This window comes from Aulonocara sp. 'chitande type north' Nkhata Bay, linkage group LG16 (genome assembly GCF_057382095.1).
Source record: "Aulonocara sp. 'chitande type north' Nkhata Bay isolate Kocher_YH1m ecotype deep benthic linkage group LG16, A_spYH_male_GT1.1, whole genome shotgun sequence".
Lineage (NCBI taxonomy): Eukaryota > Metazoa > Chordata > Actinopteri > Cichliformes > Cichlidae > Aulonocara > Aulonocara sp. 'chitande type north' Nkhata Bay.
In genome coordinates, this window is record NC_141359.1 from 22,154,686 (window position 1) to 22,167,193 (window position 12,508).

The window sequence follows — 12,508 nt, forward strand, 5'->3', positions numbered from 1 at the left end:
ATCCAGACACTTTGAAACATCAAAAACGTCTCTGTTGTTCTTTCTTATTGAAGTGACAACGGAAGCAGCCATGTATGCAATGTGCTGTGACCTTTCAAATATACGGCAAACACATAGTCAATGCATTCCTGACGTTCCAAATGCACCGCACCAACTAAACTATGGCGGCATGCCTGGGATTCTGCATTAATCCATGGAATAGGGCTTCAATGGCAAAAGGAAATATTTACCTCTTTTAGAAATAACAGCTGGGAGACTAGTGTCTAGGGCCCCAACACAATAACTGCGAATCACTGAAGCCAGCGAGGTCTTTTCCTATCTTTCTGGGTCAAATTGACCCCTGACAACAACATTCTTGATGAGTTACACCTCAACAACACAGCTGCTGTTAAAGGGTTTGCTCAGAGAGAAGCAGCAAGTTATTGATATGATGTGCAAAAAAAAGTAGACCAGTTTAGTTAATACGCAACCAGCTAAATCCTTATCAATGCCGGTCAATACTGTATGTCATTATAAAGAGATAAACAATCCTTATCACTCTTCTTACATTAGTATTATCATAGGACAGTAAACTCACTGCAATAACTTAAGGCAAATAGGTGAGAGTGAATGGAAATATTTAAGAGTGTGTTATATTTCAGGCCCTCCAGGGTTAGAACTTTACTCTCCTGCCATGTGTTGTATTTCTTTAATACAGGCACGTGCTGTAATAGAAAAACATCAATTTTCCATATGGTCAGCACTGTTACCAAAGTCTGCTTGCAATAGAAATAAAAGCAACATCATATTTGCAATTATTGCTAGGCCAAGCAATGTATTTTTCCTTCTGTTACCATGCCGAGTCATTTGATTGTTAAAAATGAAACATCTTAACTTTGTTAATAACATATCCCAAGCTTTGGCCCGCAGCAGAATGTGTGCATGAAACATTTCCTTTCAAAGCAGATTAAAATTTATAATTTACATTTTATGGCTAGTCCTGTCTAATTTGTGGAGCATTAATTTAAGTGATAATATCATCATAATTACTGGACCCCATGACCCAAGAGACATATATCATACTGTATCTCTAGTTAGACTAGCGAACTGGGTATCCATCACATTAAACAGCTTTAATGTCTTCATCAGTAAAGTGTAGGCTGTTCTTTAATTATTTTGTTTTTCCTGCTTTATTGTTTCATAGCCAGTGTCAGGCAGCTGCCCCCTGCAAGAAGGGCCGTTCAGCCACTGCAAACAGATGGTCCACACTTCTTTATTAATCACAGCATCAGCTTTGGTTTCATTACAGACTGAACTGTGTGCACCACATGACCAGTATGTGGAACGTTTTCATTGGTAATCCATTACTGTCTTTTGCTTTTACACATACACACATATGTTTTTAGCATCAAAATGAGGACTCAGAAACGCAGGGAGATCTCTGTTTTGAACATATTCATGTTATCCTTTACTTTTTCTGCCCTAACGTGCACTTGCATCCTCATGTAAACACAGTGTGACTGCTATCTTTTGCAGTATCTCATTACAATTGCACCAAGTCACTGAGATAGGAAGAAAGAATGCTAACGTAAGAATGCTCATGTGTGGAAAAGTACTGCAGCTCCAAGGTCAGGTGAATCACAGTGGAAAGACACAAAGGCTCGGTGTCAAGCAAGTTAAAACATGAGCTACGTCAACATGATTAAAAGACATAATTGAAATTTGCATCAAGGTGCCCTCTTTCTTAGAAAGGTATTATCTATTGAACTGCTACATACCTGATCAACTGAAAAGACAAGTCTTGACTGTACTTGTCGATGATTATATAACCATGAACACTGACTCATGTGAACCCAGAATTTGCAAACCAACACTTCATGGTAAAGTGCTGCCAGGACCCCATGAACATACACACAAGCTCTTTTGAGGAAACTGAGTGTGCTTTTTTTGCAAGCATTGTGACAAAGAAGAATGATCAGAATGTAGTTTTAGTGTGTGTGTAGTTTGTGTGTTTTTTTCTTTTTGCGTTTCTAAATCTGCATTTCAGAGTTTATATAACTTTCTGGCCTAGCTACACACTATGGTTCGCTGCGTCCGGTGGCACTGCCCTCTGTTTTGCATATGTCACCCTCGCCCTTGGGGTTTCTTTTGCCATCCGGTCCTTCCGTGACCACTGACGTTTAATCCAGCCAGGCTTGCGATGACTGCCTGTGTTGCCCTTTTTTCGGATCACGTTGTTGTACATTCCACTCATCCTTTTACTAATAATTCGGGGAAACTCAGTTTCTCTGTCTGGCTCTGTACTTAATTTATCTCAGAGTTTTTCAATCTGCCTCCCTTTAGAAGCCAAAAAACATGTATTCAACACAGCCCTGGATTTCTAGAAAGCACTCAGGACTCCATGCCAGAGGACCCATGTCAGAGCAATATTGAGTTTGATATAATCAGAGGTCATTTTAGGGGTTTTCTTAGCTTTCATGTCAGAGTATTGAAGCAGTTTTTCTTTAGTGCTGCTTGATTGTGACCTTATAAATGATTGCCGCACTCCTCTTTGATTCATAAACCCGTTTAGTTAACATGGTTTATAAATAAAACTTGTTAACTAAGATACCTGCATTTGCTGCCTGTGACAGTAAGTGTCTGCAATTTTAGAAATGCATGAACATAAAACGCATGAGAATGATGATATCATAAGTAAGATTATATAGATTATAAATTACAATTAAGGATTTAAGGGTAACGATTAATGTCACACTCACTAGTGTTGCATTAAACCTTGCAAGTCAAAAGCTAATCTGTCAACTAGTCTATAGTTGCTTTGTACTCTAAAGCATCATTACAACAGGTAATTGTAGTAATATACGACAGACTCTGAGTGACTTATTTAATGCCCATCTGCTGTATGCTTGCATTAAGTGCAACAATCAAACTGTTCATATAACTGTATGTTATTTTTTTCCATTCATTTCATACATAAGGTGGATGAGATAACAACTCTCTCGAGGCTGATGTGGTACTCTTGCCTTTTATTGCGAAAGCATGACATGTGGTCTCCCGCTGTCCGTCCATTTCACCACATATTGTGTTGTAAGGAGCTTTCATCAGACTAAGCCAACTGGAAAAATTCACCTGAAAAGTGTCTGAAAACTGACCAGAGTTAAGAGAAACATAGAAAAAATCCAGGGTCAGCGTGGAGACCCTGAAACACTTGGACTTTTTTTTTTTACTATGCAAAATCTCCTTTTATCTGATTTGCACATGAAAATTTCCATCAGACACCAGCCTGTAACTTTTCCACGAGGAGAGCATTAGCAGGAGGACCTACATTTGCAAAGTAGATAAGGCAGTTTCTATTTTACTTTTTAAGACTCTTTCCCCCCTTTTCTTTCTTTTTGGCACACTGGTTGAGGAATTTTGCAAGACATATTCCACAGAATGTCTATCAGGTTACAGACTTACTGTTTTCATCTATTCTGCTTCTATTGTCTCTCTCCTTTAGGCTAGAGACAACTCTTTTCAGTGTGTCTCATTGCACTGATGGTCTTTGTGCAAAACCTTCCATATGCCTTAAGTTTTGTGTTTACAGGGAAGGAACCCAGCAGCTATCCAACTGCTGGCCCAGCAATACAAAGCATGAATGATCTGGAAATGATCAGATATAGTAGGAGTCATCCCTTACAGCAACGTGGCTCTGTTGGGCAAAAACACCAGGCTTTCAAACAATTATAAAGTATGTTATCAAGCATCCTTTTTACACACAGACACAAAGCTGGAGTGTCCTTGAGACAGACCTCTTATTGCTCTTGACAGCTGGTACCGGAAAATTTACTATAAACAAGGACTTCATTTTAATTCCTTGGTTTTTCGCTGAATATGGAGTCAAGCATATCTGAGAACTGATTTACTGGGGTAATTCATTAATATATATATGTATATGTATATATGTATGTATATATATGTGTATGGCTCTTAAATGTGTTGCATTACGTGTTGCTGCCATCTAGGGTAAGCCTGTTTAAAACTGCTTTAGACTGGCTATCACTCAATTTTATACTGCGCTCCCTCTATGAGGGCAAATGAGGAATTACATTTCAAACAAGTCAGGCCAAGCCAATAACTATAAAGTGATGTTATTTCTTTTTGGTATATGGGAATTAATGGGCGTATAAATGTGTTTTTCACCTTTTAACCACTATCAGCACTCTTATGTCTCAAGTATCCAAAGCAAATATCAACATTTTAATATGCCTTATTCAAGGTCATGCCTCACTATCACACACACACACACACACACACACACACACACACACACACACACACACACACACACACACACACACACGAAAGATAAAGACAGCAAATAAAATATAAGCAGCTTTCTGTGAGCTAATTACTTCGTAGGTTACTCTGACCGGCGACGCTCTTGTGCTCTCTCCCTGTTTTTCTCTGCTTTCATTCCAAAGTGATTTCCTGATCAGTTCCATGATGTGGCCTTCTCAAACATGGCAAAAGGTTGGTACAGTTGAAGCTTAAATGTTTATAGTCTTTGTCACTCAGTAATGTTAAATTGTTAAATCTATCTCTATATATTTAAGAGCAAATTTGTCTTCAGGTGACATTAAATGAAATAAATAAAGGAAAAATAATGCACTGTTACTTGTTTTGTGTTTTTGAGCTCTGAAAACTCATTTTCTCACCTGATAACAAATGTGTTACTTTGTGTATTCAAAAGGGCACATGAAGGGTGCATGTCAGTTTTCTATGCTTTTTCTTTTATAAGCAATTAAAGAAAGAATTTCAGTGTAACAATAAAAAACCTAACATCATGTTTTGATCAGACTTGCAGTGTTTTACATTTTATGCTGATAAAAAACAGTAAAGTACTGTTGACGCAAATCAAATGAATTGAAAGTTCAACTTTGAATGAAAATTGAATTAAAGAATACCCAAGAACATCTTCTTTGCTGTTTTTTCTTTTTTTTCTTCTTTATATTTTGCTTTATTTTTTGTGTTTGTGTCAAGCAGATTTTGGATTTACAGGATTTAAAGCAAACAAATGGGGCTATAAAATAAATTTTCCATGTTTTTTCATTTTTTGATAAAAGTCTTGTGGTTCTTTCAACTAGTTGAGTGACACTAATTGGTCAAACATGACCCTTCATCTTGAGACGTCCCTTACCAACGCACTGAATCACTTCCTGGATAACTGGAGGCGCAACGTGACTGCTGCAAGCAACTCTCTGGACAAGACTCTGGCTGAGGAGAACTTCAGGGACGTGATCTGGTATCTCGCCGTGATGATCGGCATGTTTGCCTTCATTATTGTGGCCATGCTGGTGAACACAGTCAAATCTAAAAGGAGGGAGCACTCTAATGACCCCTACCACCAATACATCAAGGAGGACTGGACTGCTCAAAAACAGCAGGGCGATATCATAGCTAATTTTGAGGCTAGATAATGAGGGCAGAATGAGGTCACAGCAGAGATTTGCTGTGAAGACCAGCAGAAAAAAAAAGTCATATAAAAAAAGAACCATCATTAATCAGTTACCATTACTAATGAGCACAACAGCAGATTTTGCAAAGTTATTTCTTGATGTCCCACTGCTAACCTGTTAGATGAGCTTCTGAAGGACAGCTTATATGTAGATGTATAACAATGCAATACTGGAAATGTATTAGGGAAAAAAATGTAGATTTTGAGATGTTGCGCTTTGAAGCATATAAAGATTTTGCACTTTGAGCTGTTGTTTCTTTATTCTCACATATATGCACCCACACAAACATACCTAGAGACAAGACAGAGACGGAGAGAGAACGAAAGAAAGAAAAAGAAAAGGAGGAGGTACACCGAATAAAGGTTTATAATTTTTAACCATTGTGATGGTTGTGATGTAAATTTCCAGAGGTATTTGTTGGACAGCACTCACATAAAAACATTTTTTCTGCCAATGGCCATCTGCTGCATGTGTCCAGATGGCACCTATTATCTCATTTTCTTTACTAATCAACTCAACTTACAGTCAGTGTTCCCTTGTTGTAAGTAAGTATGGGCTGTGAGTTTTGGGCAGAACTTTACTTGATAAGTAGCACTCTAAAAATGTAATTGAAGTATCAGAGGTCTAAGGTTTCCAAAGCAACAAAAGTGCATAGTGAACATAAAGACATTCTGACATTCATGCACATTTTTCAAAGATTCAGCTTTATGTAATCACACCTGCACATGCATTCCTGCTGTGCTGTGGCCAAAAGTGCTATGAAAAGGTTTGTCAGCAGCCGTACATATTTTGGCCTGAGGAGGGCAGCAGTACCTCTATCCCGAGATCTTATAAGCACCTGCAGTACTTCAAGCAGGAGCATGAATGCAAGACACCAAAGTAGAAGTGTTTCTAATGCTTTTTTGTGGCTTCAGTGGTTATTAAAGATGCAGTTTACTAGTAAAATTGTGTTAAAATCATTTGAGGTACATTTAGTTATGAGAAGCCAGTGAGACATAACAATTCAATCACATTCCAGCCAAAGCAAAAGCTGTTATATTATCAACACACTGGACAGCAGCACAGTGACTGTTCTTTTATTTGCTTGTCCTTTGCACATCTGTTGCCAGATTCCATTAAAATACACCAACATTTTCCACTGTAGCACCAAGCTCCTTGTGGACTTTTGGTCTTCACCGATATCTCAGAATAACTAAACCCTCAAATCTCTAGTGCTCAGCGTGCTTGTCCCACATTACTAACTCTCCCAAAGAGACATCACAGTGAGCAAGTACTGTAACTCATTATTAAACCCTGACTGTCATCCTTCGCTATCCTCTGTTCTCAGTTTGCTCTTCTATTTTTAGCATTCAAACAACTGGTCTCCTAAAAATGGGCCTATCCTGCATGAGTAGTGGAAGGGGAGTGCTGCTATGTATGGTATCCACCCCCAGTGTCTGGCAGCCCTTGCAGTACTCCTCTTTCGCCTTTGTGTCTGCAGGCGTGAAGAAGTAATGACGAAAGGAGTTTCTTGGCCCAGAGGATACGTTAAATTTTTGGATTTCTTTGGACACCGGGGGATGCCTGCAAACTGCCACTGACGGACCAGCAATATATCTGTTTCTTACATTTCCTCATCCTTTCATAGGCCTTATAGGTGACCTTTCTGACCGTGCACTTCCTTTATACTGTGAAACTAACTCATACTCTGGTGGTGTGTGATAACTCTGGACCATGCTCTCCCTGTGGTTGTTCTTGCTCCCCTGCCTAAACTTTGTGCCTCAGGCCCTGTCTGAGAAAGGCCTAGAGTTGCCACAGTATGATGGGAAAGACCGTGTTCTTGATATCAATGACAAGAACTACAAGAAAGCTTTAAAGCAGCACAGGATGCTCTGCCTGTTCTACCATGAGCCCATAGCAGACAGCAAGGAACTGCAAAAACAACACCAGATGACTGAGTTGGTGCTGGAGGTAAAGTATAAGGAAAAAGAAATCAATGCATGCAGTGCAGAAAAAGATTTGACAGGTCAGGGAGAAAAGTGCAGATAACTTTAAAGAAAGTTGAGTTAGCACTCAAGGAGATGCAGCAAAGAAAGGAAAACTCATATGATTTGGTTGGGTGACAGCGGTGTGAGACAGAGGGCGCTCATAATCCCATCAAACAGACTCATAAGTGACTCTATGTTAGTGCTACAATAAGCAGAGAGGGACCTGGTGAGCTATAAAACTCCAGAGCTCTCCATTTTAATCTCTGTATATATGAGGTTCCTCAAGGTCATTGTGTGCACAGATGCAATGAGATGCAGTGCTGCCACTTCAGGTTATTTCAGCCAATTCAGTGTGTGCCTCCTTTCCACAGAAATGCGTGAAATTTATTCTCCTTGTGATTATTCTTTGCTGGCAGAAATAATCCAAGAGCTCATTTATATAATGTTTTCAAGCCACACATGTGAAGGCTGATGCGACCTTCTCTTCTTTGGTATATTAAAGGTATTTAATAGATTGAGTAAGCAGCTGGAGACACGTCTATATAGGAGATTTTAGTCTGTCTTTGTGAATCCTGTATGAAACTGTTCATTCTACCCGTCTCGTGTGACACATGGTGGAGGACATGTTGCTCTTTGAAATGTTAAAGGCAACCTGAGCCCATACGTGCAGGCAGAACAGATAGGCCACGTAGTTACTCAATAAGGCAAACATGACACCATGCACAGTGTATTTGTAATAGCTGATTAGAGTCTACTGGTTGTAAGTGAGAAGCTCAAGTATGCCACATATCAGCTTATTTACCCCCAATATCTACAATTTGTAGTATTCTGAGGTCTGTCCCCATCATGGGCAAAATACATTTACATAAGTCTATTTTTACTTGAGTATATCCAAGTAATGACACTCTGTAATTTCATATATAACAGGGGAAAATTAAAATATAAATTCCCAGAGACAGGATTAAGTTGTAGCACATTTTGTTTGTGCATGTAAAAGTAAAGAAAGTTGTTGAAATGAACTTAAGTCAGGCTTTGAAAGACTGGCAACCACAGCTCTCACCCCGTGACAGCTGGGACAGACTCCAGCCTCCTCACAACACTGAAGTGGAAAAGTAGAAGTAAATGGATGGATGGATGGACATGTGAAATGAAAGTGCTCATATAAGTAGATACTTCTGCCAAAAGCAGACGTCCATTTAAAGACGCAATAAAGTAATCCTGTATTAGTAACTACACTGAGCTCTATTCACTTTTTTTTACTGTAAATGTTGATGCACTGTTTCATTTGGAACAGGATTGTAAAATAAATAAAATGAAGATCCACTCGTGAGTTCTTTTTAAACTCCATGTTATAATTTTACCAATCTTGATTATTAGTTAATCAAAGTATTAGTGAAGCTCATCCACCTTATTTCACACCACAATTGCCAGGCCAGTCATGTGTATAAACTTACCTGGCTATATTTAGAACAAGGCAGTCTGAATGATTATGTAACCGTATCTCTGTGTGGGCAGCTTGGACACCTCTGTCATATTGCCAACTTTGGTCATGCTGTCAAGCTCCCATTCACAAACAGTCCCATTTAACATTTTAACCGAACCTGCATTACTGTTTCCAGTACTCAGAAGCCAAAGTGAAAGTTTCTTTTTGTCTTGCCTATTTATGTGCTATGTGTTCAGTCCTGTTCTTACAATTTAGTCCTCTGTGATGTTTTTGTGTTGGTTGCAGCTTGTAGCTCAGGTTATGGAGGAGAAGGACATCGGGTTTGGAATGGTTGACTCCCACAAAGATGCAAAGATAGCAAAGAAACTGGGTGAGTATTGGTAGTGGTACAGACTAAGTCTTTTATTTAACCTCAGTCTGATTGGTAGATTTTGATGAAGAGAACTGCCTTTGATAGCAGTCATTTTTGTTAAGAGTCAGACAACTTTAGGTGTTTGACTGAATCTAATGTCTTATCATTTCTTCTGATCGCAGGCTTAGAGGAAGAGGGAAGCATGTATGTTTTTAAGGCTGATAGAGTTATCGAGTTTGATGGTTTGCTCTCTGCTAACACTCTGGCCGAGTTCTTGTTGGATGTAAGTAAACTTGCTTGAGGGTTGATTCCCAGTTGCTTGCGCTAATCACCACCAGTCACACCCTGCAATCCTCTCCTCTTGCTTTATGCTTATATTCTAGCTGTTGGAGGAACCAGTGGAAATCATAGGAAATGCTCTGGAGCTGCGAGCTTTTGACAGGATGGAGGAAGACATACGTCTCATTGGTTACTTCAAGAGCGAAGAGTCCGAACGTGAGTGTGTATATTTGTAAAACTCGTGTTTTTTTTCAGTCTGAACACACCACACCGCCTCGTTAGATGGATCTGTGAAGGACTTTCTGTGGCCCATGCCCTTCATTATAACATGGATTTTTAACCCACTCGTCTCCATGGATTTACAGATCCATTTTTACCGCTACTGCACACGCAGCTGCCACTGCCTGGTCGCCCTTTCACACGCTGTGGAACAACTGAGCGTAGTATAGTTAACTTGCAGATACATCCCATCTGACCAGCTGTGGGAGTGATAAGCTGAGGTCAAAGTTCTGCTATTTCCGCTCCCCATTGTGGAAATGTCAAGTACCCATCGGCCAAAGAAAGGACAAACAGATGTACGTCCAAAAAACAAGGAAAAAAACTGTTTAAAAAGCTAACTTGTTCTTTCTTCCTCTTTCTTTTTTACCTTAGACTATGAAGCTTTTAAAGAAGCCGCTGAGCAGTTTCAGCCCTACATTAAGTTTTTTGCTACATTTGAGAAATCTGTAAGTTACAAACAAACACATAAGGCAATGAAACACTTGCATGTGTAGTCCTAACAGGTCAGTTTTGGTTGCTGTAGGTGGCCAAAGAGCTGAGTCTGAAGTTAAATGAGGTAGACTTCTATGAGCCCTTCATGGAGGAGCCCGTGTCCATCCCAGGCAAACCTCACTCTGAGGAGGAGCTGGTGGAATTTATAACTGAACACAGGCGGTAAAAAAAGATTAATGTCATACTTTATGACTTTAGTAAAGTATAAAGATATATTTTCAATTTAACATCTAATGTTTTTTTTCTGTGCTGTCAGACCAACACTGCGAAAGCTGCGTGCAGAAAATATGTTTGAGACCTGGGTGAGAAAATTAATCATTTTAATTTTAGTTTCCCAAATGCTTTAAATAAATTCACATTTTGGTCTCTTTCTCTCAGGAGGATGATATTGAAGGCATTCACATTGTGGCCTTTGCAGAAGAGGAGGATCCTGGTGAGAGCATATTATATAACGATGGACCGCTGTTTTACTCGAGTGTAAACATGAGATGCTGAGCATATTTCCTGCAGATATGGAAGGCTAAACTATTCAGTCCTCAGGGACTGCTTATGTAAAATGAAAATTATAAAAGGTATGGACTTTAAAATGGATCAGGGTCAGCCTAAGGAGGTAGAATTTTTTCAGAAAGTTTTAGGATGTTTTTTTTTTTTAATTTTCTTTATTTTTTAGATGGTTATGAATTTTTGGAAATCCTAAAGGAGGTGGCCAGAGACAACACTCACCTACCTGAGCTGAGCATCGTCTGGATTGATCCCGATGACTTTCCACTGGTGAGAAGAAAGAGAAGCAGACAAATAATGAAAAAAAGAAAAGAAACAAACACACACGCAAAAGGAAAACCTGAAAATGTAGATTATTGTCAGACCTCATGCTCTTTCTCTTTCTGTCCTGCTGACTCTGTTCAGTTGATCCCCTACTGGGAGAAGACCTTCAAGGTGGATCTGTTCAGACCACAGATCGGAGTTGTCAATGTTACTGATGTAAGTCCCCGACTGTCACCACTAACACCGACGACACATGCTGTGCTCAGTTTTTACTGGCACTGTCTGATCTCTCTCTCTCTCTCTCTCTCTCTCTCTCTCTCTCTCTCTCTCTCTCTGTGTGTGTGTGTGTGTGTGTGTGTGTGTGTGTGTGTGTGTGTGTGTGTGTGTGAGCAGGCAGACAGTGTGTGGTTGGAAATGGATGATGAGGAGGATCTACCCACAGCTGAGGAGCTGGAGGACTGGATTGAAGATGTGCTCTCTGGCAAAGTTAACACTGAGGATGATGATGATGATGATGATGATGATGATGATGACGACGATGATGAGGATAATGATGAAGATGATGAGGATAATGAAGATGATAATGAAGATGATAACGAGGAGGAAGATGATGATAATGATGACGATGATGAGTAATTTACAGTGTTATCTGAGTATCCACTGTTTCCTCTTCAGAGTGTCTAATGTGGATATCAGTGCATCAGCTTTATGCTACAATAAGTTAACTTTTAAAAAAAGGTAATTTTTGCACTTAATGTGTGCCTGCTATTAATATTAAAAAGAAATAATATCAATAAAGGTCATTTTTGACTGAGAAAATAACTTTCCCAGTGTCTGGGTTCTATGTGAGGATCTTAGAAAAGAATCTAGAAGAGACAAAGAAACAAAGGGGTGAAGGCTAAAAAACAGACACACATATACAGTGGCTTGCAAAAGTATTCGACCCCCTTGAACTTTTTGTCACATTACAGCCACAAACATGAATCGATTCCATTGGAATTCCACGTGAAAGACCAATACAAAGTGGTGTACACGAGAGAAGTGGAACGAAAATCATACATGACTCCAAACATTTTTTACAAATAAATAACTGCAAAGTGGGGTGTGTGTAGTTATTCAGCCCCCTGAGTCAATGCTTTGTAGAACCACCTTTTGCTGCAATTACAGCTGCCAGTCTCTTAGGGCAGCGGTCCCCAACCCCCGGGCCTCGGACCGGTACCGGTCCGTGAGTCGTTTGGTACCGGGCCGCGAGAGTTGCGGCTCAGGTGTGAAATACATGTATATGGTTTCAGGGTTTTTATCGGTTTTCAGCGTTATTTTATTATCGTTTTTATCGTTTACTCGGTTTTCCTGGGCCTTTTCATGTGTGTTATGAATAAATCTTTTTTTTTCAGTACCGGTACTAGTTTTATTTTGTTGTATTTATCCGCGACACCTTAAAGGCTGGTCCATG

The 12,508-nt window shown here is 39.5% G+C and overlaps 2 protein-coding genes across 2 annotated transcripts; both read left to right on the forward strand.

Moving 5' to 3' along the window:
• The first annotated feature begins 4,345 nt into the window (after nt 1-4,345).
• On the forward strand, nt 4,346-5,722 carry LOC147311482 (potassium voltage-gated channel subfamily E member 2-like). The gene is made up of 2 exons (XM_086267231.1): nt 4,346-4,491; nt 5,106-5,722. Exons 1-2 carry the CDS (start codon nt 4,462-4,464, stop codon nt 5,436-5,438), a joined length of 363 nt encoding a protein of 120 aa, XP_086123357.1. The 5' UTR covers nt 4,346-4,461; the 3' UTR covers nt 5,439-5,722.
• A 1,194-nt stretch (nt 5,723-6,916) lies between these two features.
• Nucleotides 6,917-11,877, forward strand: casq2 (calsequestrin 2). Its single transcript, XM_086266001.1, has 11 exons — nt 6,917-7,427; nt 9,174-9,258; nt 9,423-9,523; nt 9,624-9,735; nt 10,171-10,244; nt 10,322-10,452; nt 10,547-10,592; nt 10,669-10,723; nt 10,961-11,061; nt 11,197-11,271; nt 11,449-11,877. Exons 1-11 carry the CDS (start codon nt 7,191-7,193, stop codon nt 11,689-11,691), a joined length of 1,260 nt encoding a protein of 419 aa, XP_086122127.1. The 5' UTR covers nt 6,917-7,190; the 3' UTR covers nt 11,692-11,877.
• Nucleotides 11,878-12,508: the final 631 nt, after the last annotated feature.